The sequence below is a fragment of the Motacilla alba genome, chromosome 11 (genome assembly GCF_015832195.1).
Source record: "Motacilla alba alba isolate MOTALB_02 chromosome 11, Motacilla_alba_V1.0_pri, whole genome shotgun sequence".
NCBI lineage: Eukaryota > Metazoa > Chordata > Aves > Passeriformes > Motacillidae > Motacilla > Motacilla alba.
Genome location: NC_052026.1, coordinates 3,572,367 through 3,596,287, shown reverse-complemented (window position 1 = coordinate 3,596,287; position 23,921 = coordinate 3,572,367). Strand labels below are relative to the sequence as shown.

The 23,921-nt window shown below is 39.3% G+C and overlaps 1 protein-coding gene across 4 annotated transcripts in view; it reads right to left on the bottom strand.

Moving 5' to 3' along the window:
• CEP89 (centrosomal protein 89) overlaps positions 1–23,921 on the bottom strand; it is a 36,006-nt gene that overhangs the window by 9,463 nt on the left and 2,622 nt on the right. For 2 of the 4 annotated variants that reach the window (XM_038148182.1, XM_038148186.1), the window contains 15 exons: positions 22,917–23,072; positions 20,132–20,333; positions 18,708–18,813; positions 16,656–16,684; positions 15,423–15,477; positions 14,509–14,727; positions 13,984–14,126; positions 13,558–13,608; positions 12,391–12,474; positions 11,415–11,512; positions 10,150–10,265; positions 9,331–9,511; positions 8,283–8,450; positions 7,470–7,611; positions 6,111–6,200 (listed from right to left, as the gene is read on the bottom strand). In XM_038148182.1, coding sequence (XP_038004110.1) covers positions 6,111–6,200; positions 7,470–7,611; positions 8,283–8,450; positions 9,331–9,511; positions 10,150–10,265; positions 11,415–11,512; positions 12,391–12,474; positions 13,558–13,608; positions 13,984–14,126; positions 14,509–14,727; positions 15,423–15,477; positions 16,656–16,684; positions 18,708–18,813; positions 20,132–20,333; positions 22,917–23,072 — 1,840 coding nt within the window. The remainder of the gene's footprint in view (positions 1–6,110; positions 6,201–7,469; positions 7,612–8,282; positions 8,451–9,330; positions 9,512–10,149; positions 10,266–11,414; positions 11,513–12,390; positions 12,475–13,557; positions 13,609–13,983; positions 14,127–14,508; positions 14,728–15,422; positions 15,478–16,655; positions 16,685–18,707; positions 18,814–20,131; positions 20,334–22,916; positions 23,073–23,921) is intronic. The other 2 variants (XM_038148185.1, XM_038148184.1) reach the window with 2 other exon arrangements.

The following is a 23,921-nucleotide window of genomic DNA, read 5'->3' as shown; positions in this document are numbered from 1 at the left end:
TCAGAGTCAGCCTAGAGGAAGTGCAGAGCTTAGGGAAACAGCTGAACCTCCCCCTCTGTCAGTAAAAGCCCCAGCACTTGCCAGGTCCAGCCAGGTGTGAGACCTGAAACGCCCTCTGTAGATCAGAAACCCATAATCATTTCAAAGAACAAGAGCAAACTTCCTCTCTCAGCTTTATCACGGGCAAGGCAGGCTGGTGAATTGTAGCACTGGTGAAGCCCTGCTTTCCATCCTGTGCTCACTGACCATCCAGCTACAGCGTGGTCTGTGCTTTAAGCTGAGGTTTGTGTTTTAAGCTGCACTCTGCTCCTCCACAGCCCACAGCTGCCTCTGCTGGCTCTGCACTCCTGCTCTACCTTTGCCAACTGAAGCTGAGTCCCCTGTGCAGAATGGTTGCAAAATCAGAGGGGAAAAAGGCACCTTTTTCTTATGGCCATATGATCATAGTCTGAAACTAGGAATGAGTGATACATTGTTCTGATCTTGCCTCTATGGATGGATTATAAGTCTGTAAAATGCAGCATGGGCAGGTTGGGCACACTGACACAGGCACTTACAGATCCTTCACACCTTTGAATTGTTCAGGATAACCTACTACTGTTCTCTGAAGTGAAGCAGGTAGCAGCAAACAGACTGGTGGAGATGACAGTTTTCAGGAAGAGGATGGTAAGACATAGCTGGAATGCATAATATTTTCCTCTAGAGCTGGTCATGGCAGCCCCTGACATAGTAAGCAGGATGAGGAATGATCATGGATGCAGGTGCTGGCACTGAAGAGGACGTAATTTACTCCCAGGTGGTAGCGAGACAGTAAAACAGACTGCAGATGATGTAGAGGAAATATGCATAGATGATATTTTTGGGTCAGGGTATACACTATGCTGTCATTCTGGGTCTCCTAGGAGGCCCCTGGCTCCTGGGATTGTCATAGAGATCTTGGAAATAGATGATTTTGTTGCAGTCATGGAGAGGTTCTATTCAGCAGGCTCAGAAAGCCTGAGACACATTACCAACCCTTCTGGGGATATCAATCTCGCCCCTGATTTCTGGCAGCACTTTTGTGTGAGTAGCAGTGTGTGCAAGGCACCGCCTGAGTTCACAGTTGAGTGGAGAAGTGTGAGAAAACTGAAACAGTTTCAGACAAAAGCCAGCATAAATTTGGGTACATTTCTCTCTCCTCTGCATACAGATCAACTTATGAGTGTGAAACAGAATCCAGTGTTTCCTTTACCAGTAAGATGAATGCATTTCCTTTCAATTTTGGTTATACTTTCTGTTTTCTATGCAACCTTGGTTAACTCTGGGAAATGAGCTACATAGTATACAAAATAGTGACATACACCAGAATAATTTAGAGATTCTTTCTATACATCAGCTAACATCACAGAGTGTGAAAGACTTTGAACATCTGAATGAAGGGAATGAATTGGAAGGGAATGAATGAAGGGAATGAAGGGAAAATAGGCATTGCAATATTATATGCTGTACCACCTGGGCCCTTGTATTTCCTGATTGGTAACTTGGCACAAAAATAGGGGTGAATTCCTGCCCTGATAATTAGAAGATTTGGGGAAAAAATAGTCCATCTTTAGGACTGACAAAACAATGGAAGCAGTTTCTTAAGTATCTGCATTTAAAAAAAGCCAGCAATGCTCCATAAATTTTCAAGGATCTCACACTGGAAAAATCTAGAGTCTAACAAAAGAGAATGAATACTCTGAACAGAAAAGCCATGTATGCAGCAAGACTTAAATCAACCCATGGTATCCTGATTTCAGACACAAAGCACCTTTCCTAAGTCCAGATTAATGTTGATAGGAACATGGCAAAGGAACACTGGTGATAGGAACATTGGCTCCTTCAAATGTGCTGGCATGAGCAACTGTTTATGCAAATCAGGAAGTTCTGCAATGAGTACATGCAGTTCTGAAATACACAGTTCCTCAGTGACCAGGAAGTACTAGGAACAAATCTTTATTGCTTTCTCTTCATCAGTGACAATTTTGTACTCTAAATGCAAGAGGTAGCAAGATGGCAGGAAAAAAAATTAAGGCAAAATTAGTAAACTTGCATGAAAATATATAGGGCAGTTACAGTAGGAGATGCTAGATGGTAGATGTCTTCAATACAAAGGTTGTTTCTGTTTTTACTAAAACTTCATGACTAACAAAATTATTATCAAATAGAGATTCAGAATGAATGAACTTGTTGTAATCTAAATTCTTTTTATCAACAGTGTGTGCATAATTTAAAAATTAATTACACTTGCAGTAAAGGAAAGGAAAAGGTGTCTAATGATGAACTGGAGTACAAATTCTGTTATCAGAGATTTACTATTCACAGTTAGTAAAGTCCACAACCCTGGACTGTTTTCACAGAAATTCTACTAGATGTTTGACTGAAATACTTCATAAAAAAGACAGATTCTTCTGTGTTAGCTGTCCCTTTTGCATGAAGCTGAAGGACTCCCTGATGAGACAAACATTATGTCCAAGCTCATATTAAAAGAGAAACAGTGCAGAATTCTGACTGTAAAGAAATAGTTTTAGTACCAGAAAAATTGGATTCCTCAAATTCTTACCCTGGACCATCAAACTGCTTCATAATTACAATTATGAACTACAAAGAGAGCTCCCAGGGAACCCCAGCCAAAGTACTAGCTCAGGTTATCATGCTGACCCCAGCCAAAGTACTAGCTCAGGTTATGCTGACCATGGCACTGAGCCAGTATCTCAGTTCACAGAATCACAGAATGAATTAGGCTGAAAAAGACCTTTGTGATGATGAAGTCCAACCTATGACCTAACACCTCCTCATCAATTAAACCGTGGCACTGAGCACCACATCCAGCCTTCTCCTAAACAGCTCCAAGGACAGTGACTCCACTGGGCAGCCCATTCCAATGCCCAATCACTCTCACTCTGAAGAATATTTCCTAATGTCCAGCCTAAACCTCCCCTGGCACAGCTTAAGGCTGTGTATTGTCACTAAATGCCTGGGAGAAAAGACTGACCCCCACCTGACTACAACCACCTTTCAGGTAGAGAGTGATAAAGTGTCCCCTGAGCCTCCTTTTCTCCAGGCTGAGCACCCCCAGCTCCCTCAGCCGTTCCTCACAGGGTTTGTGTTCCCAGCCCCTCTCCAGCCTCGTTGCCTCTTCTGGATGTGCTCAAGCATCTCAACATCCTTCCCAAACTGAGGGCCCAGAATTGGACACAGCACTCCAGGTGTGCCCTCACCAGTGCCAGGTACAGGGGGAGAATCCCTGCCCTGCTGCTGCTGGCCACACCATTGCTGATCCAGGCCAGGGGCCATTGGCCCTCTTGGCCACCTGGGCACACTGCTGGCCCATGTTCAGTGGGCTGTCACCAGTCCCCCCAGGTCCCTCTGTGCCTGGGCACTGTCCAGCCACTCTGTCCCCAGCCTGTAGGGGGTTTTTGTGGCCAAGGTGCAGGACTTGGCACTTGGACTTGTTAAATGTCACATTGTGGGACTAGGCCCATGGATCCAGCCTGTCCAGGTCACTCTGCAGAGCCCTCCTACCCTCCAGCAGACCAACACATGCTCCAGGCTTGGTGTCATCTGCAAATTTATTCACGGTGGACTCAATCCCCTCATCCAGATCATCATGGAAGATATTGAACAGGACTGATCAGTGCCCCAGCACAGAGCCCTCAGGGACACCCCTGGCGCCAGGTGCCAGCTGGATGCAGCTCCATTCACCACCACTCTGGCCTGGCCATGCAGCCAGTTCTGAGCCCAGCACAGAGTGCTCCTGTCCCAGCCCTGGGCTGCAGCTTTTCCAGGAGTGTGCTGTGGGAAACAATGCCAAAGGCTTTGCTGAAGTCCAGGTAGACACATCCACAGCCTTCCCCACACTCACCAGGTGCGTCACCTGGTCATAGAAGGAAATCAGGCTGGCCAAGCAGGACCTTCCTCTCCTAAGCCCATGCTGGCTGGCTGTGATCCCTTGGCCATCCTGTGGGTGCCCTGTGATGGCAGTCAGGATGATCTGTTCCATGATCTTGCCAGGCACCAAGGTCAGGCTGACAGGCCTGCAGTTTCCCAGAGCCTCCTTCCAGCCCTTCTTGGGGATGGGCTTCACATTGGCATCTCCAGTCCTCTGGGACCTCCCTGGTGAGCTGGGACTGATGGTAAATGATGGAGAATAGCTTGGGGAGCTCATGTGCCAGCTCCCTCATCACCCTGGGATGGAGCCCCTCTGGGCCCATAGACCTGTAAGCATCTAAATGGTTTAGCACAGCTCTGACTGCTTCCTCCTAGATTACAGGGGAGCTATTCTCCAGGGGTCTCACTGTCATACTTTCTGAAAAAACCCCTTGCCCAGGATTTTCTCCTGGGAAGCTGAGAAGCCTCAAAGAAAAAGGAAAAACAATATTTCATTTTTTTTCTCCCGTGTTTTGCTGCTTTGGAATATGGTTGGAGATTGATTATCCAACGTGTGAATTGTTTTTACTTAATGACCAATCACAGCCAGCTGTGTCAGACTCTGAGGAGTCACTCACGAGTTTTCATTAGTATCTTGTTAAGCCTTCTGTAAGTATCCTTTCTCTATTCTTTAGTATAGTTTTGATATAGTATTCTTTTATATCATATAATATCATAAAATAATAAATCAGCCTTCTGAGAACATGGAGTCAGATTCTCATCTTTTCCCTCGTCCTGGGGACCCTCACAAAGACCACACAGGGGGGCTCCCTTTTCCCATCTACCAGCTCAGGAGGCCAGCTGTCCTGAGAGCAACCTGTCTTATTGCTGAAAACTGAGAAACAGACAGTGTTAAGTACCTCTGCTTTCTCATTTTAAGTTAATGTATTTCCCCCTGCATTCAATGAAGTATGGAGGTTGTCCTTGCTGTCCTTTTGCCAGTATTGGTTTTGCACTTAAAATTCACTACATGTAAATGTTCTTAATGCCAACCTCTTCTCTATCCCTTACAGTAGTCACAGATCTATTACACTGCAGAAGATCCACATTTAACAAGACGACAAGCCACTATCTTAGTAGGGGAGCTAGACATAAATGATGGTGAGAAAAGCTAAATATATTTTATGGTTGCCTTATATATATAAATATATATATTTATTTATAATTAGGGAAATCTTTTGCAGTAGTGTTTCATGCATTCAGGTATTTTATGAAGGGTTCCTTACAAGTTCAAGCTATTTTTCAGCTTACTGCTTTCTCTTTACACTTACAAGTTCATTTATTCTCTTTGTTGTTAATTTCTATGCTGTGTTAATCCTTACAATGAAAGAGCAGAAGGAGATGGTCTCCATTAACACAGTGGTGGTGCACATTTGTGTCATGTGATGCAAGAATAGCAGTGGAGGTCTTGACTGGCAAAGCATAATATGGAGACTCTCTGGTTCAGGATAAACTGAACAAACTTGACTTAATACAAAACAGCTTTTGAAAGTAATATATAAATTACTTTCTAGATATAGAAACCAATGTACCAGATATCTTTCTCCTTTCTTTTAAGAGTACAGTAAAAATAATCCTGGTAGCACCAAAGATGCTGAAACACAAATGTTTCAAATTTATTTCACTGTTATACTGCAATTACATACTGTGATTTTTGTTTAGAGAGTTGTAAAGGTAACTTAAAATGTATATACTAACTAGGCTGGATGTTTGAACGTCCTCTGAGTTTCTCAACCTTCTACCCTAAGGTCACAAGAAAGTATTTGATGATAACCTGATAACTTGATGATAATAGCTGAGATAGCATTTTCATTCTTCCAAACCTAATTGTAATAGACTTCAGGTTGAAGGAGTGGTACAGCCTCAAAGAAGTAGAATATGGAACACTTGGGTTACAATATAGAGCAAAAAATGAAATACAAATTACAACTAGTCATAATTCTCCAAGTAATGATGTAAACACAATATCTGGCACACATGCAATGCACAAATAAAATGGAAGAAGACACTAGTGAAAATTACAATGATGATCTATTTTGTTTTTTCAAAACTTTTAAAGATAATCCATACATAAGTCTTTCATAAAAACATTGACATAGATTAACTACTTTTCTCATTAAAAAAACCCAAACATTTAACAAAAGCTTAGAAACACTGCTTACCTTAACTTTTTCTTCCAATCTTCCTAAGCGCAGGCTGCCTTCTATAATTTTCTTGAGAACACCATGATTCTCATTTTCCAAACATCTGGCCTGCAAGCACGCAGTAAACAAATCTACATGAAACCACTCTGCTTGTCAGGGCAGACAAAATACATACACTGAGGGAGAACACAGCAATTCCATTTGGAACTCCAACTGTCTGAAGAACCAACATGGAAAAAGACTCCTGGAAATTATTCTCAGAACAGCTCATGAATAATTTGTCAACTGACTGTGAATACTATGAAGCAGTATTATTCTGAAATGAAACATACTGTAAACCCAACCAATTCTGTGGTTTTTCCCTAGAGATATAAGTATGCATATGTAGGGATCTCATTTTTATGTATAAGACTCATCATTTGGTCACATCTAGCAATCTGCTCTCAAACAAGCCCTTGAAATTGGCAGGGGTTCAGGCAAGGATATTTCTAATATGGTATGATTAATATTTAAAAGCAGATATCCCAGAGATTGAGATCTAAGAATCAGTTCCCCCAGTTCTTAGGATACATTTATTGTGCCCAGTTTCACAATCCTGAAGTCCAGTTTGTTGTGGACAAGGATTTGAGCTAGAATTAGGAATTAACTGCTGTATCTTTTCATCCAATGCTGATGACAACCTTTGTCTACTACCCGAACAACAAGTAAAAGAAGGTTTATTTTAACAAAGTTTTGTGAAATTATTTCAGATTCAATGTCAAGACATGACTATAAATATGAAAAATCGAAATTGTGCCCAGTATCCTGTAAAAGAAACAAAATGGGTTTACAAAAAGCCCAGAAACCTCCATGCCAGCCACTCCCACTAAACAGAAGTTGTTCCAAAACTCTCAATCAGCCTGTCAAAATGACTGCTAACCAATAAGGAGCAATAATGTGCAGATGCATCCACAGCAGACAGTCCATACAGGTCACTTCGAGGATAACAGTTCACCCTTAAGACTCAAAACAAATATTAAAATTTTATGATTGTGTGCTATTTTTAAATACATGTAGCTCATACATTAACTTCTAAAACTAGGTTAAAAAATCCTTTAAACTTGGCAAGTACCATTTCAGATCCTAATGCTCAAGTGAATTAAGGCTTAATTATATTACCTCCAGAAATAAAGGTAGTTGCTTTTAATTGCTCCTCTAGAAAAAAGAAATCTTTCACTGCTCCTATCCTACTTGGTAAAGCCAACTTAAATAGAGCTAAATCCTTAAACTGGAATTACAGCTTTATTCTTTGATAATTCAGACTAATAACTTGTGCCAGTGGCATGATAACTGTGTGAAATATGAATTAAGTCACATTAATTATTTAAAGGTAATTACCAAAAATACAAGATGATCACGTTCCTTAGCTATTTTCTCCACCAGCCCAATAAGGTTTGCTAGATAGTGATGGGCTGCAACTTCTTTTTCCATTGCTTCCTCCAGCTGCAGTTGCAAAAGACCTATTTTCTTCTTTAATCGTCTATAAAAGAAAAGGGAAAATCTTTGGATTGGGAATTAGTAATGGCCTTAAAAAACTTGTATCACACATGCAAATCAACATGTACAAGTCCCAAACAATCATACATACTGTTAAAAATGCACTGGCTCAGAATATTTGCAGTGCCAATAGTATCATGTTCCAATTTTTGGGGCTGCTTTTTCTTTACAATATGTTATCTGCATAACAACAGTAAGAATGATTCAAAAGAACAGTTTGTGCAATGGCTACAAGCTCATCTTTCTTAAGATATAGAGCAATAATACTGTCTGTTGAAAATATTGTGAACTTCTCTCTAAGCAACCAGGTGCATGAGAAGATCTTTAAATAGTGAGTTATCCTTATCTAACTGCAAATAGGGTATGTCTTCTCATCTTATTTTCAGATAATTTGATCTTATTTTCAGATAATTTTAATCAATAAATTAAAGATATATTCTTAATTTGCACATAGAGAAAAGTGAGCATGAAAACATAAAAAGGTTAGCAAAACTTGACAACCAGGCCTCTAGACATGACAAACAGGTTTAGGTAACATGGGTTTTTTTGCAGTAGGTAGAAAATACACATTATGGGAAGTTAGTATTTTTACAGATGTTTCTGGTTTTAGAAATAAAAGTATTTCTGCACAAGAAAATGAGACTGTGATAAGACCTGTTTGTCTTTTGAGTCATCTGCATCTCAGTTTCCAGGATCTTCTTCTCAGCCATGAAGTTATTTTTCTCTAAGAGCAGTTTCTTGTTTTCAGCTTGCAGTGATGCTATCTTTCCCATTACAGCTTCCACCTCAGAGAGCCTTTTCTCCTGCTCCTGCTGTAAACAGCTGCAAAAACCAACCGTGTAGAACAGGTATCATGTACAGATCTCCATCACTAAAATGCTACATTACAGGAAGTTACCCATGTTGAAGTTATGAAATAAGATACACTGAGAATGCTCAATGTTCACTGGTGACATCAGAGAGGTGTTACAATCTCATATCAAATTAGTCAAGTAATTCCTTCTGACTGCACTTCATTTAAATGATAAAAATATGCAGTCCAGATGTAATTTCTTCGTGTTTCCTTTTTTTTTTTTTCAAATAAATTACTATCAACGCCAAAATACAAGGTCTGAGCACTTCTCAGGATGGCACTGTACCATGAAACATTAACCTATCCAAAGGCTTGAAAGCATTCAGATTTATGGAATGTCCTCACAGAAACATTACTCTGCAGATTATGCTGCACAGCAGCACTTTCGAGTAGTGGGGTTTCATATTGTGGTAATTTCCACATTGTAATAAATGAAGAAACTTAGAACTTCTAGCTCAGAATGTCAGGATTCTTTAGACATGTTCCAAAGATGGGAACACAAGAATGAGAATGTTTTATACGTAGTACTGATAGAAGCAAATAGAGTTGACAAAAATGGTATTTTTAATGCCTCCTCCTCTACTATTCAAAATGGTGCAATTAGCAGTAGGTACTCTATGGTAAAAACACTTCTACCCATGTTTCTAGAACTGGGATTTTGTAATTTTTAATGTCTCTAAAAACGAAGACAGTATTTTTTAAATACTTCTTTCCCTTTCTTTGTGCTTTGGTAGTTACCTTCCTGGACTACCAGCATAAGTTTCCACTGGCCTCCTTCCTACAGAGAGCTATGTGTCATGTGCATGCTTTGCACCAATTTTTCTCTGTGCACCATATGTAAACTCACACCTTTTTAAATCATTCACCACAGCCAAGTGCTCCTCTGCTGTTATTCTGCTATCCAGTTTGGCTTTCAGCTCTTCACATGTAGAACACAAAGCTTCCAGCTGCTTCTGGTACTCCATTATTTCTTCCTCTTGACTCTTTTTCTTCTCTTCTAAGACTACAATTTGTTTGGTCAACTTTGAAGCTTTTGGAAGGAGGAAAAAAAAGTCAACTGTGTATAGCAGAATTAATTCAACCACTGAGTGAAACTTCAACAAAACCATAACTACATTAATTCCTAGTTGTTTACAACATTATGTAACAGAGCATTTGTCAGTTTGTGTTTTAACAGTTTGGACTTGACTTTTTGCTGTCTCAAGCAACTTGTTTTGGAATAGTGCAGAAACTTCAAGAGTACGTCTTTTCAAAGAAGGCTATAAGCTCACTGAAATGTCATTTTACTCTGAAAAATTCTGTTTCCATTTGAAGTGCTCTTCAATTATGCAAATGACTGTATTACTGTTTAACAATTCTTCTCACTTTTTCAGAAGAAGTCAAAATGGAGTATTTTTTATAGTGTCAACAGGTGATAATGACATTTTTTTTTTTAATATCAGTTGACATCCAGAGTTTGATCTCCTGTTAATGTTACCTACATTCAAGCACACTTTTTAGGCATATATAAAGTTGCAAAAACACTCCCAGCCAACCAAAACCAAAACACTGCCAAGCTTGCCAGAACAAAAAATGACAACAGCAAACAAACAAAAACCCTAGAAAAATCAATACCGGCAGTACCATCTTTAGTGTAGTTCAGATGAATAGCAACTCAAGCACTTTTACCTTCTTGAACATGCTGTCTGTGACTATCTTTTGCTTTAGCTTGTTGAATTTTGAGTTGCTCCATCAACACTCCATTTTCTTCCAAGACCAGCTTGGCCTGAGTTTGCAGGAGCTGCCTGCAATGAGAACTGGCTTGTAAATAAAATACAACTCATATGTTATGTCCAAAGAACAAACACAACTGATTGTCAACAGTGGAAACTTACAAAATCATATTTGAACCTCTTTAAAAAACAGATTAAAAATCCTTATTAAAAGCAATAGCAGGACCTGAGGTAACCAACTCCATGCAGATACTAACACCTGTATTTCTGCCTCATTGAAAGTAGGTCTATGCCACTGGCTGAATCTGCAGAAAGACTGAAGATTATGCTGCATGCTGTCCCTTCCAAAGTCCTCCTTATGTAGACACAGTGTTATCTGAGCCCTTGCATGCAACTACCTGTGCCATGGGTGCAGGAAGAATTTTTCTGTTCACTCATATTGGATGCTGCTCCCAAACCTGTTCCAACCTCCTTGTGAGCAGAAGCTCACCCACAGTACAATCAGAGCAGGATGCAAACTCTGCAGTGGCAGCAAATCCTCTGGGCAGCAGGTCTGGCCCCAAAACCATTCCTGTGCACTCTGATCTGAGTGAGGGGCTGAGCCCAGCCCCTGAATCCCAGCCAAAATCTCCAGGGATCTCTGCACTTCCCAGGGGAAAGCCCCACAGCTAGGAGACTGCAGTCAGCTGCACTCCTCCTCCTCCTCCTCCTTCCAGCCACATCTTAAGTACCAGTCGTTCCCATCTCTTAGGCAACAAATGGGAGAAAAAAATTAATAAAAAAGGAAAAATCCTAACTTCCAACAACAACTTAACTTCATTATGCACTGTCTCACTTAACTTCATTTGCATTGTCTCACTTCTCAAAAACATCAAATTCTTCTAATGCCACATTCCAGTGCTATTTTGTATTAGTGGAAAACTGATGTCATTGGCACACTGTAAAGGTGTGTAACCTGCAATATCTGGGACAGAATTACATGGGCTTCAAGTGCAAAACTCCCCATTCACATTTAATCTTTACTCCAAAATTATTCCAGGCATTGCAGATCAGCCTTGTTTCAACATGAGTCATGATGCTATTAATTCTTAAGAAAAACAGTGTTTGAAGACAAAAAAAAATTTCCTTAAGATCTTAATTTTAAAATTAATTTTAAAAGTTTGCACAAAATAAGCAAAATAATTTTAAACTTTGAAATTAATTTCTAGGAATATAACTTGCCATTCTGTAGGGGTTATGAAGTTATTTAATTGTCCATGCAAATCTTCATTCTCCTTCACCAACTCTTCAACTCGTGCTTTAAAATTCTTCATATCCTCCTGGAAGACAAAGGATTTCATATAAAATTCTTTATAATTATTTTGCTTAAATTTTTACATCAAGAAAAATTTTTTGAAGTACACATGCTTAGGTGCCTTCTAGTTCTTGTCATTATTGAATATTATTTCACTACACATTCATCTCTAATTCAGGTGTGCATATTTGATTTCTAAATTATTTCATTAATCTAGTAATATTTGATTAAAAATAATACTGATTTTGTGCCACATTTTTCCAAGTTGTAGACCCTCAGAAGATAGGTTTAAAAAGCTGAATTCTGGAAATTACTGGATGATACTATCCATTTTCAGTAGGAGTGACATGGATTTGAATATTGTAAGACAACACAGTTAATTTACAGTAATATAAAAAACCCTTGCTGCTTTCTTCTTATTTTATGGCTGAATTTTTGGAAGGAAATACATTTACTTTCAAAACATAGGAGAGTTGCACTCTGAAGCAAATAGCCATTTTTCAAAGATTCAGTGACAAAAAATGCTTCTAAAAAGCAAAAAGAGTGCCCAATCTTTTAACACCTAGAAGTAAGTATTCTTCTACCACAAAACCCACAAGCAGCTGCAGGAGCACTGAGTTCCCATTATGACAGTGGTAAATTCTTTCCACCACTGACTAGTTATGGTTTGCTCCATTTTTAGAGCACGTCTTACATATCTCAGTGTAGTGCACGCTCCTAAATGTGAACAGGCTGACAAAAACAAGCAAGCCAAATAGGACCAGACAGCACAGTAACTATGCATGGAAAAGTTAAACAAAGTTGCTTTAAATTTTAGGCAGAGACCATCACTGGCAAATCACTTTAAAAAATTCAGTAATTTATTCCTGCTTTAGTGGATATTTTTTCTAAATGGCAACTTGCCTCATGTTCAAGAATAAAATCTTCCTTTTCTCTTATTCTATCTTCATATGCCAACAGAAGAGGTGACAAATACTTCATATCCAACTTAAAAGAAAATTTAAAAATAAATACATGTAAATTAACTACAAGCCATAATTTCATCTGTATCTTTTACTTTAGCTATATATTATTAGTTTTGAAAGCTGTTAAAGGGGTTTCATATATGACTTGCAGATTAAAATGCAGAACTTACACAAGCACACAGACCATGATATGCAGAATCATGCTGCAGAAACACCTCACAGTGCCGTGTTAGGAGCAAGCTTTGGAAAGGAAAAGACTGCATGCTTTACTTGTATCTTTCTTCTAAAAAGCAGCTTTAACTTAACACTAGATGTAACAGAGAAGAATATGGATGCACATGAATGCAAAACAAGATTCAAACACTACAGTGAATACTACTGCTAAAAAAATTATCCCAGATTCATTAGTAAGTGGGAAGGGAATTTTTACACTCTCAAATCTGCATATTTAAGGCTAAAAATACATTCATATGTGATTATTGGCTATTTTGGCTAAAAAGACAGAGCAGGAGAACTTTCCTACTCTGTATAGTTCTCAGTAACAGTGAGGAAGGAAAATATAAGATCTGTTTAGTATTTCAAGGAGGAATGTTTTTACGTATTACAAATGCATTCCCTTTCATGCACTGTTTGCCTTCCCCTTGCCAGAAATTCATAGGCTACTACTGGATCCATGACCATTCCTACAATCAGAAATATTCTGTTTTCTTTTAGTATAATTGTAAAAAAAAGTAACAGAAAAGATTACCAATTAAGATTATCAATTAAGCAATAGACCTTGGAAGACCCTGAAGCAAACAACATGCTAGACAATTTCAAGTGAAGATGACATTTCTGGTTCTCAGCATAACAATACTTTTCACTAATTCAAAGTTGGTGACTATGTGCAGTTTGCAGCTTACTGTACATTCAACTGGAACTCCACACATTCATTACAAAGTTCTGCCATACATATTTTTCTGCCACAAAAGAAATGTTTATAATATTCTATTAGTATGTGATAGTTCAGCAGAGTAATATCTGAGTACTTTGATTCCAGTAAAGAAATTCTACTTCTTTACTTAGAGAGGAATGAAGAGTCAAGTGAAAATATTATTTGACTTACCAGCCATGGTGGTTGTGGTCCTTCCATGGGTAAGCTTTTCAGCTTTGCATTCTAGAATAGATATTTTAAAAGATATTGACATGACTTCCTGCTTTTTGAAGCACCAGCAACTGTCCACTGCAGTCACAATCATCACCCCACACAAGCTTATGTTTTTATTACATATGTTGCATACGTAACACACACCCAATACAACTGAAAGTCCAGTATGTTACTGATACAAAATAATACTGAATAATAATAATACTGAATTCATAATACTAGACTTCATGATAAAGGCTTATTTTGAATTATTTTAATTTCAGAAAAAGAGCAATTTGTAGACTTTATGGCAAATCTGGAGGAAAGTCATAAAAAACTCAAAAGATTAAATAACAGACAATGGGACATTTCAGTAGAAACTGCCTTGATAACCAAGGTTCTCACCTCTTCTTGGGACAATGATCTGAATTTAGTTTGATAGCGACTTAATTCTACATTTAAACGATGGACCACTGTTTTCAAAGCATCATTTTCATCTACCAGCTCTTGTGCTTGTCGTCTGAGAGAAAGTAATTCTGTTGCCTCCCCTATTAAAACAAATATCCAACAAGAAAGTTCCACTGAAATTCAAGAAATGTTCACAACAATTTGATAATTGAAAAAAAAAATTAAATAAGCTAGAATAATAACCAATAACTTCTCTCAAAGAGAAAGAAAAATGGAAAATCCCATGAAAAACTACTAGCAAAAAATCCATTATGTTTCAAAAAACAAGTAATTTTTTTTCTTATCATGTACTGATTCCTTGACAAAATTTCTACAAATGTAGAAAATACTGTTTGGAAACTACTTCTGCATGCATACTTGACTAAATCAAGGACTTGAAACCTAGTGCTAGAGGAAAAGGTTGTAAGAAATTAGAAAAATTGAAACAAGATAACTACAGAATAGCTTATACATTTCTCCCACCTTCTCTATGTGAGTTCTCTACAGCTTCTTTAAGTCTTTTGTTTTCTTCTTCTAGTGTCTTCAGCTTTAATTGCTGTTCTTCTATGCACTGTTTTGTTCCCTCAAACTGCTGGACCACAGCTTGGAATGCCTTCTTCAGAGACCAATTTTCTTGTTTCAGCTCTCTGAACTTTTCTTTGCTCGTATTTTCCCATGCTTGCCTTGCCCGAACAGACACATCTGTAATGCCACAGAACAAGGTATTTAAATACTAGCCAGACTGGAATAGGAATTTCAGCAAAGTACAACCCATTTTTTCTAACATTAACATTATATATGAGTGATACTTTATAAGATCTAAATCAGTATCCAGACTGGAACAGGAGTTTCAGGAAATTACAATCCATTTTTTTCTAATATTAACATAATATATGAGTGATACTTTATAAGATCAAAGTCAGCTCATGACTCCCAAAAGGTAAGACTAGAAAGACCAAAAAAAAAAAGGATTTGGAAAGAGAGCTGTGAAGTGGCAGCAAGTTCCCATCTTTTCTCTCAGACACTAAAACCATCGATTCTTTTAATGGAAAAGACAGTGTCAGCAGATCTCTCTCCCCCAAACATCAGTGACTGGAGAGGTGAAACTGAAATGCTCACTGCAATAAGCAAAGTGTTTGTGCCCTGCATGGACTAGTCAGTATTCTTGAACCCTGCAAATTTTGATCACCCACCCAGTGAGAGCTTTACATTCCTTCCCATTGAACAGCCTCAGTGTTACTGAATAGAAGTAACTGAGCAAGTCTTACAAAAGTAAACTTTTAAATTAGCTCCAAAACTCTAGATGCATTGTTGCATCAGCAAAACTGATTTTCATTTACACATGCATATTAATCAAGTGAAAATGTCTAGCAAAGTCATTGAAAAATCCAAAATACCTGGGGAGGGTGGAGGTTTGTCATGTATCAGATTTTCAGCTACTATTTTTTCCTCCTAGCAGAGAAATAAAAAATGAGATAATCTGTTTTAACAGCATCACTGCTGAAGAACTTAAGAAATAAAACTTTAGGAGTTTCTTTTATAGCTACTAATTTGAAGGTTGGATTCACTGCTAATAATACACAAGTTATCATCTACTCATCTGGACATCATTTTATCAATTATCACTGCCACCAGTCCCTTGTGGACACCTGAAACTCACTATTATCTTTAGTAGTCAGAAATGTACCGTTCTCAAACCGAACATAAAAGTCACAAACACAAACCTTGATGAAACAGGAAGGGTATTCTTCCCACTTACTAGTTTGTACAGGGTAAGACTTTAGAGTAGTCAATTATGTCAGTCCCTAACTGAGTATCAGCAAATAAATAAAAATATAAAGTGTTTTTCAAACTTGAAGAACTTTGTTCTTTCTTTGCTGAAGGAAAAAAAAACAAACAACAAAAAAAGTATTTTGTTTTTCATTTTCAGAAGGTTCTTTCACCAGGAAAGTATTATACTGTCATTTATGCTAATGTATTTACTTGAGGTGAGGGTGATGTGGAGACTTTCGCCATGTTTTTACGTAACAGCAGTGAAGTTTTGTAAGGATATGCTGTCATTAATTTAATATTGATGATACTGAGTGACACCAATCACTAAATGAGACAACAAAACTCATGAACAATTTCAAAGAAAAAGATATGTGGTTAAGAACTTGTAGAAAAAAGTTATGATAACAATGGAAGAACTGACCATTTTCATAAACAATCTTCTGGCAAGCTGATTTGAGAAACTAAATTTTTGGGTATTCCTTTTCAAGCTTAAGAAAGCTTAAGATCAGCTCAAATAGACAAAAATGCATTAAAGTCAGGCTCAGAATGTGAAAATTAACAGTATGAGCTATCTCTTGCTATAGCATGTTGTCTCTCATTCTCAGTTTCTTTCTTTCACATGAGGAGTAACAGACAACATACTATAAAAAAATGAACCAACAACTTTTGTATGGCACATTTACCTACATAGTAGCATTTTTTCAAAATGAATGATTAGCTATTCTTGTATTCCAAAAGACAAAGATTCCATAGTGGCAATAAATTAGTTTTCTTTTAAGTGACTGCAAACCTATCAGCTTTTTATGACACCCTATTTTCCAAAATGCATCATAAATCAACCTTTATAAAAGTCTTACCTTTAAATTCAAGCCCAGATTTTGATCTTCTGTTAAAGAAAAACAGAGCTTTTAGTCACTTGGAACAAAAAAATTATTTAAAGTCCATAAGCTCTAAGGGTTCTTAAGGATATGTATGCACACATATAATAAATACAAATAAATGTAAGAAAGCCCTTCCCAAACCACAGATTAGACCACTAATTTTCCAATAACTGTTTCATGGTGTATCAGGACACTGATGTGAGACCTCCCTTCAGCTCACACTGGACAGGTGCAAGTATGGAAGAAATGAAGCTGTATTGTTGGCTTCTGTTATAAATTTAGAATTTGACTGAAGAACAAATGAAATATTGTCACTGATTTTTCTGGACTTGGATCCTACTGCATTTCTGAACAAAACACATGTAATTCTGACAGCTTTCAAGGACTGTAGCACTAACAATGTACAAGGGGGATTAGAAACTGTATATATCCTACATTTTTTCAGTTTAATGCCTTCACTTCCCAAATGGTTTTATCAAAGCAACCATTTTTTTCTGAATACTGTTCTTTACAAAATAGAGAAATAAACAGAGAAATAGAGTCCACTGAAAAAATACTGAAAAAATGCTGGGATCCAACATGAATAAAATACAGAAAGACACAATTTTTTGCAAATTGACTCAGTTCTGCTTCCTCTTTCCAATCCACTAGCTACAGAGTGCTACCATCTGTGGAAGATACAAAAAGTCTTATTCTATAAGGGCCTGACAGGCCTCTGTTCACTCCTGTTCATTTCTGGTACACCAGAAAGCACTCTGGGAAAGCCTCAGCTAAGGGGATAGCAAAAACCAAGTTACAAAACCTAAAAAAACAAGTTGTATAAACAGAAAACAAGCCATATAAGCAGTGTGTGCCCACCTCGTGTCTGGGATTCTGACTGGTCAGGGCACACATGGACACTGTGAGACCAAAAAGGTGATGGGGTAAAGGAACATGGCAACAGCAGCACCTGCAGAGGCAGGCAGCCACTGCATGTTTGTTCTGTTCCTTGAGAATGGAAACAGGGAAGAGTTTACTCTCTGAACACAGCATAAAAAGGCCTGCTTTTTTACAATAAACCATCTTCCTTTGTAGGTGCTATAGGGAATCTGTGTTTTTCATCCTCAGTAACAACTGCATTTTCCAGCTCCAAAACTAATTCTTATTTCCCTTTTCCTGATTTGAAAATAACAGACAAGATAATTATGCAAGAAAACTGCTGTACCAGTAGATTGGTGTTGCTCTATTGCTATAATTTTTCTCTCCACAATTTTCTATTGTTACAAGAAAATAGCCTAAGGGCAGATCCAGTAACAATCCAAATGTCCCTAATCTAATGAAATTACTTATTGAAAAAAAATGATTTGTGAATCATGACAATTAGTGCTTGGGTTGATAGCCTGAGACTCATTATCATGTTTATTTCTGTATTCTGAAGAAACATCCTGACACCAATAATGATACAGCTTTTGTAGAAGGTATAAACAACACTACTATCATGCCATTTGATCATTTAAAAACTCAGTAAGATTTTACTACTGTTTTTCAGACATTTTTTCATACAACTAAAATAACTGATTAAAAATGTTTTCCTTTATCTCTAGCTCTTTTGTTTTGGTTTGGTTTTTTTTTGAGCATTGCTAGTTTCTTTAGCTTCTATTTTTTTCCTTTTTTTTTTTTTTAAACAGCAACACTCCAAAAAGTTCCAGATTACAAACCTGACTGCTTCTGGCACCTATATCAACAAAAACATAGTAGAGAATGGCTGCACTTTACAAAACAAGAGTTCACAAAACCTTCCTCCCCACCTCCTCATTTTACAGTGGCTGGCAGTTCATTCCACAGGCAGTATAGAGCAATCTTCCCTCTTTATGCAGGTTTTAATTAATTTTCTGTAACTATTAGAAACTGCTAAGCATTTAGTAGCATTTCTTTAACTGTTTTACAAAAAGGAGTATAATATTACAATATAGTATTACATTTATTTTATTAATTTTTCCCAATGTTATTGAAAGGCACGGCATTTTGACTTAAAGTAAATTTACTTACCTTCTATTTGCACACCTGACTTGTCCACCACCACCTGAGACTCAGTTTCATGGGAAGAAACCTCTTTCTTGTCAGCATTAGGAATAGGAGATGGTGGAAACTCCTCCTATGTAAAAATAAGACAAACCTCTCTAAATCATGAGATCACTGTTAAAACAGCCCATGCACCTTGATACCTGTATGACACATGTAGTGTATTAACGTCCCAGTCCCATTCAGAATTGTTCACTAATATTTTAAAATAGTAAATTATAAGATTTGTTTCTTCTCTTGTTCTCGTGGGGGGGGGTGGGGGGGGTGGTGTTTGTAAGGTTTTTTTGTTTTGTTTTGCTGTTGTTTAGGGCTCTATGCAAACAAAATCTAAACCTTACAGTGATCAGCAGGAGGTTAGCAAGTATGAAGTGATTAGTTCAAGAATTCTCTGTCACCTTCTTTGGTCACAAGAGTCCATGAAATGATTCTCAGTTTCCTTGTCTGCTGTGGTGCATGTGATCTCGATTGTCAACCATTTATCTACTGCACCACTGCTGTGAGGGATCAATGAACCACTGCTGCATTATCTTTGCTGCTTTGCCCACTGATCACACACCAGTGTTCCACATGTTCTACTCGCTCCCCCACTTTGTTTTTTCTTCCCCTTCCCTCTTCTTACCAGCTACTGTCTCTGCACCTTGGGTGTTTTATGGATTCTTCATGTTTTGGGATCTGCAGTGTATATTCTAAAACTGATGGTCACACTTTACTAGTGCTGGGTTTTTTTGAAGAGACTTTTTTTAAGAGATCTTTTATTGCCTTTTTCCTACTCAGGCACTTCTTCCTGTTTATTAAACTTTTGTCTCAATTTAGATTTAACTTTAAATGTGCCTTAGGAGTATAAAGTTCATTGCTGGTTAAGACAATCCAAAATTATAGCATACAAAAATTCCCTGGTCTTCAAGAAAAAGTTCATTTATTTTGTTTGATTCTGAATCCCCCCATTTCTATATAGGCCTGTGCTCATCAGCACAATACTGAACTATTAACTAATAACTATTAACTAATAACTATTAACTAATAACTAATAGCTTCCACCATTTAATAGTAAAGTTACTAGTGCTTTTAACAAATCATCTACTATGTAAGTACCATGCTCAATATAAATTACTGGATATTTCACAAGACTATGCATGATTATTATAAACAATATAATTATGCATGATAATTATATACAATACCAGTGTGCTCCTAATAACCAGAGAGACTCTGTGACAACCAACAAACCTGCACAATTCATGTGAGAGTAAATGAATCACAAAAATTAGCATGTGCAATAAATATTGAATACATGCCTGAAGAATAAGAAGAGAATACAAACCATCTGAAATATTAACATGCATTAATATACTAAAACATAGTAAAAGAACTAATGCATTTAAAAATCTTACCTTTTTAGTTTTGCAGGGAACAGCATAAATAGCATTGGTGCTAAAGCTTCCTTCCCTTTTCTCATTACTCTGGCAGCTGGACTCTGCCTCTTTATCAGCATCTGAAAGATATGTATCCATGTCCTCATCTTCACCATAATTGCCCGATATTTCCAGGGACTGTAGAGGAGATCTGTCACAACCATCGAGTTTCCAGTTAGATCTGCAAAAAGCAATTTAATGCCTGTTTCAGCACCGCCTACTCTTCAAAATAACCCAACACTAGTAAAGTAGAACCATCAGTCTTACAATGTACACAAGTCCAAAGAGATACACAGACATCTAAGCTTCTGTTAGCTGCAAACAAGGAATGGAGTTGTCTTGCTTTCAAGACAAATTTCAGGAGAAAACACCCTGGAATGTGCATTTCCTCTAAAGAGAAAGGGCTTCAATAACTCCCTTTTTTTCTGCCAGTGAGAAAAACAGATACCAGGGGGTGAAAGTGAAAAAAACCCTGTTTATTACAAAAATAATAAAGGTGCCTGCAAGGCACAAAAACAGAGGGGAAAAAAAGAAAAGAATAAATGCTAAATATTGAAACTGTGGAACTTTACCCTACCCAGAAACCCCGCATCAGCCTTGGCTGCCCTGCCCCCTCGGCGCAGTCATGGCTGCAGCCAGCAGGGGCGCTGCTGGCTCCTGGCCGGCAGCGCGGGGGCGCTGAGTCCTCCGCGGCCGCAGGGGGCGCTGTGGCGCGAGTCTGGCCGGCTCCCTCTCCCAGACAATGGCGGGCACAGGCGCACAGGGATGGAGAAGGCACACAGGGATGGAGAAGGCACACAGGGATGGAGAAGGCGTTGGCCAGCTCCCTCTCACCCAGACAATGGCAAGCACAGCTGGCACACAGGGATGGAGAAGGCGCACAGGGATGGAGAAGGCGCACAGGGATGGAGAAGGCGCTGGCCGGCTCCCTCTCCCAGACAATGGTGGGCACAGCTGGCACACAGGGATGGAGAAGGCACACAGGGATGGACAGGGCGCTGGCCAGCTCCCTCTCACAGACAATGGCGGGCACAGCCGGCACACAGGGATGGAGAAGGCACTGGCCGGTTCCCTCTTCCAGACAATGGCGGCCACAGCCGGCACACAGGGATGGAGAAGGCGCACAGGGATGGAGAAGGCGCTGGCTGGTTCCCTCTCACAGACAATGGCAGGCACAGCCAGCACACAGGGATGGAGAAGGCACACAGGGATGGAGAAGGCACACAGGGATGGAGAAGGCACACAGGGATGGAGAAGGCACTGGCCATCTCTCTCTTACAGACAATGGCGGGCACAGCCAGCACACAGGGATGGAGAAGGCGTTGGCCAGTTCCCTCTCACAGACAATGGCAGGCACAGCCGGCACACAGGGATGGAGAAGGCGCACAGGGATGGAGAAGGCACACAGAGATGGAGAAGGCGCTGGCCAGCTCTCTCTCACCCAGACAATGGCGGGCACAGCTGGCACACAGGGATGGAGAAGGCGCCTCCATTACAAACTCACAGGGGCAGCCGGTCCCGTTGCCCCTCTGGATAGCAAAAGGGGCGCTAGCAGGAAACCTCAGAGCAGCAAGCTGGAACGGCATGGCGGGCTCCCCCGGGACAGCAAGCAAGAGGCAGCAGAAGCTCTGCAGCTGCAGCTGAACTTTTTACCCCCTGGAAGGGAGGGGCAAACAGCTCCAGTGTAGGGAAAGCCCCGGAGCAGCAGCCGGGGCTCTGCAGAGGACTCTGGGCAGCAGCAGCCCCAGCTGCCAGACACGGCACGAGACTCCCCGGGACGGCTCAGCAGCGCTGGCTGGTCCCTGGGCTGTGCAGAGCTCCTGGTGGGCTCGCACTGGCTCAGGGCTTCCCGAGAGCAGAGCAGAGAAAGAGGCCAAGCTGGCACAATCACAGTGCCAAAGCAAAAATAACAATAATTTAAAAAAAACCAAAAAAACCCAGAAAAATCCCAAACCAAACCAAACAAACAAACAAAAAACAAAAATCCAAAACAACCTGACAACCAACTAACCAAAAACAAACAGACAAAAAAAAACCCCACCAAAAACAAGCAGGCAAAACCCACAGAAATAGCAGGATCCCTGGTCAGTGTGTCCAGTGGAACAAGGGAAGGGCTGCCTCCCACCCTGCCCCAAACTCCCTCCAGACACCCCGGCTCAGCTCCATTCTTCTCAACAGCCCCAGAGCCAGGCAGGATGGGGGCTGAAGCAGAGACAGCAGCCACCCTGGGCACAAACTAAACCAAAACCAAACAGATCAAAAACCCCCCAAAATGGTACGGGATAATAAACCATCTCCAAGGCAGTGTCTGTGTGTATACTCTAAAATAGACAATTAACACTGGTACCACCTTTTCCTCTCAATCTTAAAATGCCAGATGAGAGACAGTCCCTAATTCTACCAAAAAGATAGTCTGAAATAATCATTTTAGCACAAAGGAAATATCATGTAATTCAAGTGATTCCTCAGTTCATCACATTCTGTAAAATTGATCATCATTTGACAGAATATGTACCTGATTTTACTTGTGACTGCTGCACAATCAAAATCTGCCTCTCTGAAGATTGTATGTGTGACACCACTTACAAGAAACAGAATAAGGATTGTTAGACACTTCAGACTGAATTTAGGATATGGTAAGAAAAAAGTAAGCAGCTGTAAGAGCAGGAGTTTGCTGTCACTCTGGTAAAATTGCTCATTGAGACATTCCAAGGTATCATTTATCACCACAGTTTGAGGTACCAAACCAGAAAGCATACACTACCCTATTCCGAGCTCTGTGACTGTTGCATATGGCTCGAAACATTCTTGTTCCAAGAAGGTGGAATCACTTTCAGAAAGGGATCTCTGCCGAGGCTGAGGAATAGCAACAGTGCGCCCCGTTAGTGTTGTTGCAAGGATTGCTGCTGCTAGAGCAGACCTGGAAGGAAACAGAATAAAGCAATGAAGCAATACTGATGCTTTCTCTGTGCTCCACATTTTATAACTTTTCCTTTGCAAAATGTCTTCTCTATTTAATCAAAGCAAAATGTTCACAGTTAACCAGCATAAATACCACTGAATGCTGTGGGACTGGTTACAAACTATAACCTCCCAAAGCAAAGCACAAAACAGTAATGCAGCCATCCAAGAGTAAGGTACAATAGCTATTTGTTTTCCCAAATCACATGCAGATACTGAATTACTTTCCCAAAATTCTCATCAATAATTTACAGTATTTAGCACTCACTTTAGCCATAACAATACTACCTTGTGTTGTGTTGTGTTGGAAAGGTCTTCCATGTCCTGCTATTTTGTCTCCATTATTCCCTACCCTAAACCTTTTACTGATGACTCTGAAGTTGTTAACAAGTGTTGGCACACTGCAAACCAGGACAAGCAAACAGAAGTGCCTGTTTGTGTGATGCTGTGGAGTACAGAGAAAGGTTTGATGGAAAGGAAAAATAAGTAGGAACTAAGATTAAAGCAGTGAGAAGCTGAGAACTCTAAAATGAATGACAAGAACTTGAGGCCACAAAGAAAGAAGAAATTAATTAGAATTAAGTAGGAATGTTACAGACACTAAAAAGGCCATGGAAAACAACCAGAATGCAGAGAAAACATAGAATAAAAACTGTAAGAAACTACAACTTAAAAGAAAAATAATTTGCATTTTTCCAATCCAGAGTGGTGTTACATGCCAGTTTTTTAAGTCCCTGGTATGGTAGCAAGGTTTAACTTATGTTTTTCTAATGAGCTAACATTTCCTGACTCATGGCACTTGTGCTGC